At 60.8% G+C, this 13,337-nt stretch overlaps 1 protein-coding gene across 2 annotated transcripts; it reads left to right on the top strand.

Moving 5' to 3' along the window:
* Positions 1 to 3,868: 3,868 nt before the first annotated feature.
* On the top strand, positions 3,869 to 10,659 carry OPRL1 (opioid related nociceptin receptor 1). 2 transcript variants are annotated; one of them, XM_054724087.1, is made up of 3 exons: positions 3,869 to 4,077; positions 9,658 to 10,013; positions 10,086 to 10,659. In XM_054724087.1, the coding sequence occupies exons 1-3, from the start codon at positions 3,869 to 3,871 to the stop codon at positions 10,607 to 10,609; spliced, it is 1,089 nt and encodes a 362-aa protein (XP_054580062.1). In that variant the 3' UTR covers positions 10,610 to 10,659. The 2 variants fall into 2 exon arrangements, with proteins under 2 accessions (XP_054580062.1, XP_008155375.1); XM_008157153.3 differs by having other exon boundaries at positions 3,869 to 4,092.
* The last annotated feature ends 2,678 nt before the right edge of the window (positions 10,660 to 13,337 follow it).

The following is a 13,337-nucleotide window of genomic DNA, read 5'->3' as shown; positions in this document are numbered from 1 at the left end:
CGGGCATCGGTGCCGGCACGTTGTCCGCGGGGCATCGGCCACCCCGCTCTAGACCCCGAAGCCCGCCTTAAGCCCCGCGCCGCCAGCCTCCCTCAGCCTCTCCATCAGTCCTGCTGGAACTTCCTGCTCCTCTGGGAGTTTCGGGAAATTCCACTCCTGCCCACGGGCTGTTTCTCTGTCCACCGAGACAATGCCGAGACCCTGGAGTGGCCCTCAGGCCCCACCCAAGGCTGGAGGCCAGGTGCGACCCTCTCGGAGGCCTGGCAGACCCTCCCTGCGACGCTGGGGCCCTCGCTGGGCTCCAGTCACCGAGGGCTGGGACCCCAGGGGAGGCTCAGAGCCAAATGGACACTGGCTTGCTTCTGGGGAGACCCATCTTCCTGGTCTGTCCCCCGCTGGTCTAGACGGAGGAGGGGATAGAGGGGGAGGGCTCACCAGGGTCGATCGGTCTCCCCTCCGGGGCTCCTCCCTTCCCGGGGTCCAGCCCATCGCGCCCCAGGCCCCAGACCCCGGGCCAGGTCCTGCCCCGCTCCCCTTTCCGACACCCCGTACATTTTGGCTTCTGGAGTCGGAGCCGCCAACAAAGCCGGTACTCACTGGGGCCTGTGACGCGCGGTTGCCCGGCAACGGGGAGCCCCGCCCCTCCCCAAGCCCGCCCACCGCAAGTGGCCCCAGCGCGGGGCGTGGGCAAAACCCTGGGCCAGGGGAGCGGACCAGTCGCCACCTGATCCCCGCAGCCGCCCCCGCCTGTCCACGTGGTGACGGCAACTTTTCTGGTCCTCGGAGCCGTCTTTCCTTCGGGGCCCCAAGTACGCGGAGGGGGCCTGTGCGCCCCGCTTCCTGGCTGGGCGGTCTTGGCGGCTGGTTTTGAGGGCGAGTTGCGCAGCTTGAGACCTGGGCGCTGAGCCCTTTCCCTCCACATGGCCCGCCCCCCGCGACCGCAGTTCACAGACTGGAAATGGGGCAACACCAACGACCATTCGCTCCTCCCCGGGCAAGGTTGGGTCCCAGGGGTCCCACAAGATCAGACCTGGGTTTTGCTGAACCCTAAACCTCTGGCTCCTGGATTTCTGTAATCTACTTGTGTTTGTTAATTTCATACTCTTCTATAACCAATTCACGTCTCAGTTGATTCTGTAGTTTGTTCATGCACTCATCAGTTTATTCTGGAATTCATTAATTCATACGCTCACCCCACAGTTTATGTTGGGCCCAAATTAGTGCTTTAAGTCATAATCTGTTCAAGTATCGGTGGCTGCCACAGTGCCTGTGCCACTCGCCTCCACTCGTGGGTGTGTCCTGAGGGCCGTGGGCGCTGGGCCCATGGTGGTGCCTTCTTGGGAGCTCAGGACCCGAGCCGCGGAGCGGGGACCACCCTGGCTGTGGAGCGGGCCTCTCTGCAGGAGGCTGCTGACTGTCCCCCATTGTGGCAAGCTTGCTCTGGCCTCCTGGGTGAGGGTGAACTAGGAGTCTCTGCCCCTAGATTCCGAGTGTGCACCCCACCCCCAGGCTCCACAAAAGGACTGTCCACCCCCGCCCCCTGTCTTTCCATAGAGGTTCCCCGGATGCAGGAGGGACTGAGTTGGCTGCTGAGGCCGTGGTGAGCCTGGCCAGGGGCAGCTGTAGGAGGTGAGCCTCTTGGGTTCTGAGGTCAGCAGGACCAAGCTTCCCCTGGAGAGGGGGGTGCCCATGTGTGTACCCCAGGTGTCTAAGGTCCTTACCTTCTGTCTGCCTGTTCTCTCATGTCTAACCGTGTGCCTCACATGCACATGGGTATGGGTTTGCATGTGTGTGGCCCAGGTGTTTGTGCATCCCTGCGAGTGTCTGTGCCCATGTCTGTGTGTTTCCCATGTGCCTGTTTGCAGACGTGTGAGCCTGTATGTTGTGCCCAAGTCCACACATGTCCCGGAGTCGGTTGCTGCAAAGATGCAGACAGGTCCTGGGGGACAGCTTGGGATGCTGAGTCCTGAGGCATCTGCTCACTCTGTCCTCTCCTGATTCCCCAGGTATCCTAGCGACGCTGCACCAGTCACCTAGCAACCACGTCCCCACCTTGGAGACGGAGGCTCAGACAGGGTCTGGGATGTGTGGGCAGAGCCTGTGCAGGAAGACTGACCCCATGACTGGGTGGGGCTGACGACTCAGCTGAGGGGTTCCTGACATGGCATGTGACCCCAGTGTTAGGAAGGAACCTCCCCCCCCCCCCCCGTGGGGGCTGTCAGCTGTGTGGTTGCTGAGGCCAGGCCATGAGAGAATGAGACTCAGATGTTCTCTGGGGCCCAACTGTTGCGCAGACCTCCTTAGTGTGTCTCAGAGTGACAGGACGGCCTGGGTTCGAACCCTGTCTCTGCCGCTTTGACAGGTGGCCTCCCACCTCCGAGTCGTAACGCTCTCGCTGCACAAGGTGATGCTGAGAGCTATGGCCAGGTGCGGTGCGGGTGGGTGAGCTCATGTGTGTGCTGGCTTGGAGCCCGGAGGCCTGTGGGCACACAGTAGGTACACACGGGAGAGTCCAGGTATCCTGCTTGTTGACGACAAGACTGATCCACTCGTGGCTGCCCAAGTAGGGCCCCGGCCCCCTGCTGGCCCGCTGTGGCTCAGGTCCCTGGGGAGCCTCAAACAGGCGGTCTGAGCTCATCCCAGCCACATCTGCATGTGAGACACGGCCCCATAGCTATGTCCCAGTCGTGTGTTTCATGTGCACTTCCTCGTGTCTCTGTCCCATGCCGTGTGTCTCTGTGTCCTTGTGGTGTGCATGTCTGTCCCTATGTGCCTGTTCTGAGTCCCCATGTGTCCTCGTGTTTGTCCTTTTGTCTACCTTCCTGTCTGCATCGGTGTCCCTGGGTCTGTGTCTGAGCCTGGCTCTGGCATTCATCTCTGAATGTGTGCCCTGGTGCTTGTATCTGTCCCACCCAGTGAGGGGTCCGGTGACCCCCTTTCCTGCAGCCTCTCCTCCAGCCTGCGCAGCCCCGCCCCCTCCGCGGCAGCCTCTCCCGCCTGCTCCTGCGGCTGTGGCTGCTCTGGCGTCTGCTGAGGAGGAGCCGCCGCCTCTGCTGCAGCCCCAGCCAGACCCCGGCTGCTCAGGCAGGAGCCGCGGCTGCTCGTAGGCCAGGGCCAGGTCTTCGCGGCCCCAGCTCCCCGGGGGTGCCGAGGTAAGCACCCCTGTGGCACCACTGGCTGTGGCTGTGGCTGTGGGTGTGGGTGTGGGTGACCTGCCGCCAGCCGGCTGCGCTCAGGGTGGGGCGGGTGGACGCTGTGCTCGTGCCCCCTGTGTCCTTGTCTCAGGTATTCCTGGGCATGTCTGGTCCCTTTTGTGCCTGTGTGCGCAGGAAGGCAGGCTTGGGCATCTGTGTGTGTGTGTGTGTGTGTGTGTGTGTGTGTGTGTGTGTGTGTGCGCGCTCGCGCTCGCGCGCCCATGTGTCCCCGTGCCTGTGAGCACACGGGGCAGCTACATGTGCAGGAGTTCCTGTGGGGGAATCATGTCCTGGTGTGTACCTATACCCACACATCCCATGTGGGGGTCTGCAGACCACACGAAACTGTGCCTGTGTGTGCAAACATGTTCTCTGTGTGTCCCTGTCTGTGCTTCATGTCTGCATATGTGTATGCACATTTGTGTGCTTGTGTGTCCCTGTGTTGGCAGGCATGGCTCTGTGCTTTGTGTGTCCCTGTGTGTGCACATGTGTGGGCCTGTGTCCCTGTGGGCAAGCATGTACCTCTGGGACTGTGGCTGCCCACGGGGGGACTCACGTGCCTGCTGGGCCATGCGCATGGTGCTGGAGGCCTCAGCTGGGCGGGCGTCAGGCGCTGTGGTCACGTGTCCCTGTGCCTCCCAGGTACCGAGTGGCTGCGCAGGCAGGGCGGCAGCATGGAGTGCCTGTTCCCCACCCCGCCCGGGGAGGTCGACGGCAGTGACCTGCAGGACGGCTTCATGAGCCCCAACCACAGCCTGCTGTCCCCTGACCTGCTCCTCAATGTCAGCCACGGGGCCTTCCTGCCCCTCGGGCTCAAGGTCACCATCGTGGGGCTCTACTTGGCTGTGTGTGTCGGGGGGCTGCTGGGGAACTGCCTCGTCATGTATGTCATCCTCAGGTAAGCTGGGCCCCGCCAAAGTCCCCGCCTGGTGAGCCCCATGCAGCTGCCGGGAGAGGAGGCGGGCTGTGCTGGGTGGCCTGGCTGGTGGCTGGCTGTCCTGCCGTGGAGTGTGGTTGGTCCCGACCTGATGCACAGCTCCTAGGGGAGGGGCCCTGGGCTGGGGAGAGAGGGAGGCGAGGGACCAGCCTTGGTGTGCCCCAGACAGTGTCCCCTGACTCCTGACAGACGGTGCTCCCAGCCATGAGGGCTCATGGGCCCTGCAGTGACCCTGAGAGGAGCGCTTGCTAGTCCCTCCCAGGCTCCTGTGCATGCCTGCGCTGGGCGGCTCCAGCATCTGTGTGCTCAGAATGAGGAAGCTTGTGGGGCCCAGAGGGATGGCCAGGCTATGAGGTCCCTACACATCACAGGGACAGTGCCGGGGAGGGTGTGGGGGCCGTGGAGGTACAGCATGGGAGAGTGTGGGGACATGTGGGGGGATAGCATGCAAGGACAGGATGGGGACCATATGGGGACAGCATGGGAGGACAGATGTGTGTACACATATGTGAGCATATGCATACACACGTGAGTGTGCATGTATTAGAGTGTGTGTCATATAGTGTACCTGTGTGTGCACACATAACAGGTTAACATGTACACGTGTGCACAAATGTGACTAGGTAAAGGAATGTACCACTGTGTACATGCATGCCCAATGATGTAGGTGTACACGCGTGTGTGCACTTACATGTGCAAGTGGACACACATATGTGCTAGTATATAGAAACGTGTGCAAGTACTCACATGTATGTCCAAGTGTGCACACATGTACATGTAACTGAGTGTGCAATGCACATGCTCTTATGTTGGTGTGTGTGGTGTGCAGGCTCCGACAAGGGAATGGGAGGAAGAGCTGCCCCCTTCCCAGGACTGACCACTGTTCCAAGTCTGTCTCTTTAAAAGACGACTTTTTAAGAGCAGTTTTAGGTTCACAGCAAAATCGAGAGGAAGGTACAGAGATTTCTCGCATACTCCCCACTCTACACATGCACAGTCTTCTCCGTGGCCAGAGTTCCCACCAGAATAGTCCCGTCTGTACAATTGATGAACACATTTTGACGCATCATCATCACCCAGAGCCCACGGTGTGCACGGGGGTCACCCTCGGGGTTGTACGTTCTGTGGGGCTGGACAACGTGTAATGGCATGTGCCCACCGTCATAGTACCACACAGAGTAGTTTCACGGCCCTAAAATCCTCTGCCCCCCTCCCCCTCCCTCCCCCCAGCCCCTGGCCACCATGGTCTTTACGTCTCCACAGCGCTGCCTTTTCCAGATGTCGCACAGCCTTTCAGATTGGCTTCTTCCACTCAATCATGCATTTCAGTTCCTCCCTGTCTCTTCATGGCCTGTCAGCTCATTTGTTTATTTTTTATTTATTAATATGTGTGTGTGTGTGTGTGTGTGTGTGTGTGTGTGTGTGAGAGAGAGAGAGAGAGAGGAGAGACATGGACTTGTTGCTCCACCTATCGATGCGCTCATTGGTTGATTCCTGTATATGCCCTGAGTGGGGATGGAACCTGCAGCCTTGGCTGATGCTCTAACCAGCTGAGCTACCCGGCCCGGGCAGCTATTCCTTTTTAGTGCTGAATAACATCCCACTGTCGGATGAACCACAGTTTATTTATCCATCCACTCACTCAAGTACTTCTTAGTTGCTTCCCATTCTGTCAATGAAGAACAAAGCTGCTGTAAACGTCTGTGTGCAGGTTTTGTGTGGACATCAGCTCTCAGCTCCTTTGGGTAAACACCAGGGAGCGTGACTGCTGGGTCCCACGAGTCTGTTCAGGTTGTCAGAGACCACCACGCTGTCTTCCAAAGTGGCTGCACCAGCTGCGTTCCCACCAGCAGTGCAGGAGAGTTCGCGCCGCTCCACGTCCTCGCCAGCACTTGGTGTTGTCGGTGCTCTGGATTTTGGCCGCTCTGATAGGTGTGCAGTGGAATCTCATTGTTCAGTTTCCATTTCCCTGATGACTAGGACGCGGAGCATCTTTCCATTTGCGTTTTCACTGTGTATGTCGTCTTTGGTGCGGTTCTAGCAAGGTGTCTGGCCCATCCCTCACCCACTTGTCCATTCTTACGGCTGAGTGTTGGGTCTTTGTGTTCTGGGTTACAGCCCTGTAACTCGTGTGTCTTTGGCACATTTTCTCTCCTGTCCGTGGCTGCTCTTCTCAACCCCCTGGCCCTCTCTGCTGCTCACTGGCTCTGTGGTCTTCAGAAGGCCACTTAAATCCTGTGATCCTGCGTGTCCTCCTGCATAGAGGGGGCAACAAAAATAGCACTTTTGGAAACTTAAATATGATAAAATCAATGTGAAGAGCTTGGCACAGGACTTTGCCTTCATCATTGTTATGCTGTTGCTATTTGGTCATGAAGGCTTCAGTGCTTATTCTCAATCCCCCTTTAAGAGACAAGAGTAAACCTCGTATTCCCTTGTGGCAGTGGAACTGACATGGAACACTCTCACCTCAACACCATCACTACCTCCACCTCCACCTCCATCACCAAATCCACCTCAATCACTGCCTCCACCTCCATCACCGCCTCCACCTCCACCTCCATCACCACCTCCACCTCCATCACCACCTTCACCTCCATCACCACCTCCACCTCCATCACCACCTCCACCTTCATCACCACCTCCACCTCCATCACCACCTTCACCTCCATCACCACTTTCACCTCCATCACCTCCACCTCCATCACCACCTTCACCTCCACCTCCACCTCCATCACCTCCACCTCCATCACCACCTCCACCTCCACCTCCACCTCCATCACCTCCACCTCCATCACCACCTCCACCTCCATCACCACCTTCACCTCCATCACCACTTTCACCTCCATCACCTCTACCTCCATCACCACCTTCACCTCCACCTCCACCTCCATCACCTCCACCTCCATCACCACCTTCACCTCCACCTCCACCTCCATCACCTCCACCTCCATCACCACCTCCACCTCCATCACCACCTTCACCTCCATCACCACCTTCACCTCCATCACCTCCACCTCAATCACCACCTTCACCTCCATCACCACCTCCACCTCCATCACCACCTCCACCTTCATCACCACCTCCACCTCCATCACCACCTTCACCTCCACCTCCACCTCCATCACCTCCACCTCCATCACCACCTCCACCTCCATCACCACCTTCACCTCCATCACCACCTCCACCTCCATCACCACCTCCACCTTCATCACCACCTCCACCTCCATCACCACCTTCACCTCCATCACCACTTTCACCTCCATCACCTCCACCTCCATCACCACCTTCACCTCCACCTCCACCTCCATCACCTCCACCTCCATCACCACCTCCACCTCCATCACCACCTTCACCTCCATCACCACTTTCACCTCCATCACCTCCACCTCCATCACCACCTTCACCTCCACCTCCATCACCTCCACCTCCATCACCACCTTCACCTCCACCTCCACCTCCATCACCACCTCCACCTCCATCACCACCTTCACCTCCATCACCACCTCCACCTCCATCACCTCCACCTCAATCACCACCTTCACCTCCATCACCACCTCCACCTCCATCACCACCTCCACCTTCATCACCACCTCCACCTCCATCACCACCTTCACCTCCATCACCACTTTCACCTCCATCACCTCCACCTCCATCACCACCTTCACCTCCACCTCCACCTCCATCACCTCCACCTCCATCACCACCTCCACCTCCACCTCCACCTCCATCACCTCCACCTCCATCACCACCTCCACCTCCATCACCACCTTCACCTCCATCACCACTTTCACCTCCATCACCTCTACCTCCATCACCACCTTCACCTCCACCTCCACCTCCATCACCTCCACCTCCATCACCACCTTCACCTCCACCTCCACCTCCATCACCTCCACCTCCATCACCACCTCCACCTCCATCACCACCTTCACCTCCATCACCACCTTCACCTCCATCACCTCCACCTCAATCACCACCTTCACCTCCATCACCACCTCCACCTCCATCACCACCTCCACCTTCATCACCACCTCCACCTCCATCACCACCTTCACCTCCACCTCCACCTCCATCACCTCCACCTCCATCACCACCTCCACCTCCATCACCACTTCCACCTCCATCACCACCTCCACCTCCATCACCACCTCCACCTCCATCACCACCTTCACCTCCATCACCACCTTCACCTCCATCACCACCTTCACCTCCATCACCACCTTCACCTCCATCAACACTTCCATCACCACCTCCACCTCCACCTCCACCTCCATCACCACCTCCACCTCCATCACCACCTTCACCTCCATCAACACCCCCATCACCTCCTCCACCTTCATCACCACCTCCACCTCCATCACCACCTCCACCTCCACCTCCACCTCCATCACCGCCTCCACCTCCACCTCCATCACCACCTCCACCTTCATCACCACCTCCACCTCCATCACCACTTCCACCTCCATCACCACCTCCACCTCCATCACCACCTCCACCTCCATGACCACCTTCACCTCCATCACCACCTTCACCTCCATCACCACCTTCACCTCCATCACCACCTTCACCTCCATCAACACTTCCATCACCACCTCCACCTCCACCTCCACCTCCATCACCACCTCCACCTCCATCACCACCTTCACCTCCATCAACACCTCCATCACCTCCTCCACCTTCATCACCACCTCCACCTCCATCACCACCTCCACCTCCACCTCCACCTCCATCACCGCCTCCACCTCCACCTCCATCACCACCTCCACCTTCATCACCACCTCCACCTCCATCACCACCTTCACCTCCACCTCCACCTCCATCACCGCCTCCACCTCCACCTCCATCACCACCTCCACCTCCATCACCACCTCCACCTCCATCACCACCTCCACCTCCCCCCTCCACACCACCTCCGCTCCCACTGCCATTGCCGCCTCCATCTCCACTGCCACCTCCACCTCCCCCGCTGCCTCCACCTCCACTGCTACTTCCATCACATGACCTCCACCACCACTGTCACAACTATTACTTCATTCAACAAATATTTCTGAAACACCCACAGTTTCCCCAGCCCTATTCCAGTAGCTTGGATACCATCAGACCTCATTAGCACCCCTCCCATCACAGTTGCCATTTCCTGTCTTGATGGCTGGACAACAATGTGGTCTGGGAGGCTGGAGAACTCTGGCAGCTGCAGGGACGGGATTTCATCCACAAAGGGTCTGGGGGGAACTCCAAGGGAGGAGCACGGCTCTTTTGCTCACAATCCTACCCTTCTCTCCATGCAATGTCAGGTGTGCTCTGCTGCCCTCACCCCCCCTTCCCCGCAGACCTGTCCTAGGTGTGGACCCTCTTGTGTGCCAGGAGGACTTGAAGCTTATTACACTGTTGGCCCCAGGCTCAGTGCCCAGGAGCCTGCGTTTAACAAGGGCCTCAGAGTGGGTGCCCTCCTGGTGGCTGTGCTCCCAGGTCTAGCCAGTGGCCAAATGAAGCTGTCCTTTGCCCTCCCGGTGCCCCCTGCAGACACACCAAGATGAAGACAGCTACCAACATTTACATCTTCAACCTGGCCCTGGCAGACACCTTGGTGTTGCTGACACTGCCCTTCCAGGGCACAGACGTGCTGCTGGGCTTCTGGCCATTCGGGAACGCCCTGTGCAAGATGGTCATTGCCATCGACTATTACAACATGTTCACCAGCACCTTCACGCTGACCGCCATGAGCGTGGATCGTTACGTAGCCATCTGCCACCCCATCCGCGCCCTCGATGTCCGGACGTCCAGCAAGGCCCAGGCTGTCAATGTGGCCATCTGGGCCCTGGCCTCTGTCGTCGGCATCCCGGTGGCCATCATGGGCTCGGCACAGGTTGAGGATGAAGGTCAGTCGGGGGGTCCCTCCTCCCCAGGGCCATGTTCCCTGGCTCCCCCTGACCCTGCTTCTCTCCCTGCAGAGATTGAGTGTCTGGTGGAGATCCCCACCCCACAGGACTACTGGGGCCCCCTGTTTGCTGTCTGCGTCTTCCTCTTCTCCTTCCTCATCCCCGTGCTCATCATCTCCGTCTGCTACAGCCTCATGATCCGGCGGCTGCGGGGTGTCCGCCTGCTCTCGGGCTCCCGAGAGAAGGACCGGAACCTGCGGCGCATCACGCGGCTGGTGCTGGTGGTGGTGGCGGTGTTCGTGGGCTGCTGGGCGCCTGTCCAGGTCTTCGTGCTGGTCCAAGGACTGGGCGTGCAGCCGGGCAGTGAGACGGCGGTGGCCGTCCTACGTTTCTGCACGGCCCTCGGCTACGTCAACAGCTGCCTCAACCCCGTCCTCTACGCCTTCCTCGACGAGAACTTCAAGGCCTGCTTCCGCCGGTTCTGCTGCGCGTCCGCACCGCGCCGGGAGGGGCCGGGGTCGGACCGCGTGCGCAGCGCGGCCAGGGGTGCGGCCCTCGCCCGCAAGACCTCAGAGACGGTGCCGAGGCCGGCATGACTAGGCGTGGACCTGCCCCTGGTGCCCGTCAGCCCGCAGAGCCCGTCTACACCCAACACGGAGCTCACCCAGGTCACTGCGCTCTAGGCTGATGGACAACCTGCCCCCTGAGCGGCACCAGACTCTGGGAGCTTCCCTGTGACCCCAAGGGCCTGGCGACATCATGGGACCCGTTGCTCAGGGCTGCCCCATGGCCCCAGTCACACTAACCCACTCCTCCGGGGTGGGGGAAGCATGTGAAAGAACTCACCAGTGAGTGAGCCTGGCCAGAGCTCACGGCCACACCCACGACCCATGGGACTCCATGCCTCCCCTCTGCTGCACCCGCGGGCCCTGGCGGGCACACCTGGAGGCGGCACAGCCGTGGGTGCAGCCTGAGGGCCCTGAGCTGTGTGTGGTCTGCGTGAGGGCAGTGGGACTGGCCCAGAGCTGGGAGCTGCTGACATGGACTTGCCCGAGAGTCACTGGTGCCGCCTCCAGGTCCCCCGTGTCCACGTCCCTCCAGCCCTCAAGGAGCCTTTCCCTCCAGACGCTCCGTGAACCAATGCGCTGCAGCCGCGGGGCCACGTGTGCAGAGCCGGCCGGGGCTGCGGGATGCGGCGGGGCCACGGCAGGCTGCTCTGTCAGTCATTCGGGAAGCGGCCCTGTGTACCTGTCTGGACTGCTGGATGCTGAGGGCCCCGCCGGGGCCTGTGTCCTGGGGCTCTCTCCCTCACAGTCTCTCCTTTGCTTGAAATCAGAGGCCCCAGCTGTGCTGCTGGCAGGACCCTGTGCCCTCCTTAGGTCTGGGGGGCTGAACGGGCGGCAGCTGGGGTGGGTTTTGCTCTGCACCGGCAGTGACTGACCCATGGCTTCATCTCCGGGCCTCCAGGAGTCTGTGGGGGAGGCCTGAACTTCTGGTGCCAAACCAGAGGGTAGTTTCACCTTTGGAACTGGTGAGAGGGGGACTTGGCAGGGCCGGCTTGAGTGATGCTGTGAGAACCATCTGGGCTGTGGGCGCCGGTGGGGTGGTGGTCAGCAGAGAAGCCCGCCCCGCCCAGCCTGCAGATGGAAGCGGGAGCTCGGTGACTGCACACAGCCCTGCAGCGTTGGCCAGACGACTGCCTCCGCCTGGGAGCGAGTGGCAGCCCTGCGCCGGGTGACTTAGCACCTGGGAAGCCAGGACCTGCTGGCCGCCAGCGCCTGGCCCTGAGGGCTGAGCCCGGGCTCCGAGGCCGGCCTCACAGGGCGCCTTCCCGCTGAGACAGAGACTCGTGAACGCGTGCCTGTGCCCCCGTGTCCTTACGCATGTGCCAAGCCAGCCCTGCCTGCGACCGCCTGAGCCTCCCCGCCCCTCCCCCAGGCGCACTCCTCCTGCAGGTGGGCTGTGGGTAACCGCTCTGGGATCAGCATGTGTGGTCCTCCCACCCTCTCTGAGTCCTCCCCCCTCCCCCGCCCCCTCCCCCGCCTGCCCCCCTGTCGGGAAGGGGTGCGACTAGTTCGTGTGTTGGGGCTGTAACCTTCCGTTCAGCACAAACAGTTTCTCCATAAACAGCAGCCTGCCTCTCTCTTCTGCAGTGGGAGGTTCCCTGTGGATCCAGTGTGGGGGGTGGGCTCTTCCCACATGGGTGTGGCTTCTCAGCACCCCAGCCCTGCTCTCCTTCCCGGAGCAGCTCTGAGGGATGTGAGGGTGACCATGAGCTGAAGTGCTTGGTCAAGGCCAACGGGCCAAGGTGCGGTTTTATACAAGTTTCAATGACCGGCACTTTGCTGTTAAAACAAAAATTTAGCATCAAGGGAAAGTGTGGGAGGAGCGGGCAGTTAGGCAAAGGCACTAGGCAGTGGTGCGTCCCGCGCAGGCGGCCTCCCACACCGGCTGCGGCTGCGGCTGCGGCTGCGTGTCCCGGCGACTCCACAGAGGCCGCACTGACTGGCAGGGAGCAGCGGGCCAGGCCGGCGTGAGGGGTGGGCAGTGCCAGGGGACCTCCAAAGTGGGCCATCTCCCCCAGCTCTCCAGGGCTGAGCCCCGTCTGCACTCCTGGCCCCACCTCCATCCCTGATCCCCCAGGCCCCACCCACCCCTACCTCCTCCCACATTCAACCCCGACTGCGCCCCCACCTTCAATCCTTGTCCCACCCCCTTCCGCATTATAGTTCTGATTTCCCCACATTCACCTCCATCTCAGGCCCCCCCCCAGCCCCCCCCCCCCCCCCCCCCCCGTCCCCAGGCTGCAGCCCCAGCCCCTGGTCTGGTTTCTGGCTCCTCTAAGCTCCCCTTTCTCACCTGAGCCCAAAGGCGGAACCTCCCCTGTGGGGCTCTGGGGGCGGCCCAGCTCTGGGAAGGTGTCACTTGGGTTGGGCCTCAGGGAGCTGTGGACCCCCCCCCCCCGCCAGTGCTGCCCCTCAGGGCTGCAGTGGCCCTAGGATGCCCTGTCAGGGGTGAGCTGGGTGCTGCTGGCTGGCCGGGGTCTGGGCAATGGCTGTGGTATTTGGGGACCAGGAGCCCAGAGCATGGGGACCCTCCCTGTCCGTGCCTATGCCCATCTCAGGGGGTCACCATGGAGGTGGGAGATCAGCATCCGTGGGGGGACGGCATTCTCCTCCCGGCCCGCAGTGCCCTGGGGTAGGGTTCTGGAGAGGGTTTACCTGCCTCTGCACCTTGGCTGGCCCGTGGCTCCCAGGTCCTGAGGTCTCCCTGCTGTTGGGTGTGGGGTGTGGGGGGGCTGTGTGCCTTGGCTGTGACGGACCA

The sequence above is a fragment of the Eptesicus fuscus genome, chromosome 12 (assembly GCF_027574615.1).
Source record: "Eptesicus fuscus isolate TK198812 chromosome 12, DD_ASM_mEF_20220401, whole genome shotgun sequence".
Classification (NCBI taxonomy): domain Eukaryota; kingdom Metazoa; phylum Chordata; class Mammalia; order Chiroptera; family Vespertilionidae; genus Eptesicus; species Eptesicus fuscus.
The sequence above is the reverse complement of the archived record's forward strand: the minus strand, read 5'-3'. Positions and strand labels throughout refer to the sequence as shown.

Coding starts and splice junctions, on each gene's coding strand:
- OPRL1 (XM_008157153.3), top strand. CDS start 3,869: ATGGAGTGCCTGTTCCCCACCCCGCCCGGGGAGGTCGACGGCAGTGAC. Junction 4,093..9,657: donor GTCATGTATGTCATCCTCAG/GTAAGCTGGGCC, acceptor TGCCCCCTGCAG/ACACACCAAGATGAAGACAG. Junction 10,014..10,085: donor GGCACAGGTTGAGGATGAAG/GTCAGTCGGGGG, acceptor CTCTCCCTGCAG/AGATTGAGTGTCTGGTGGAG.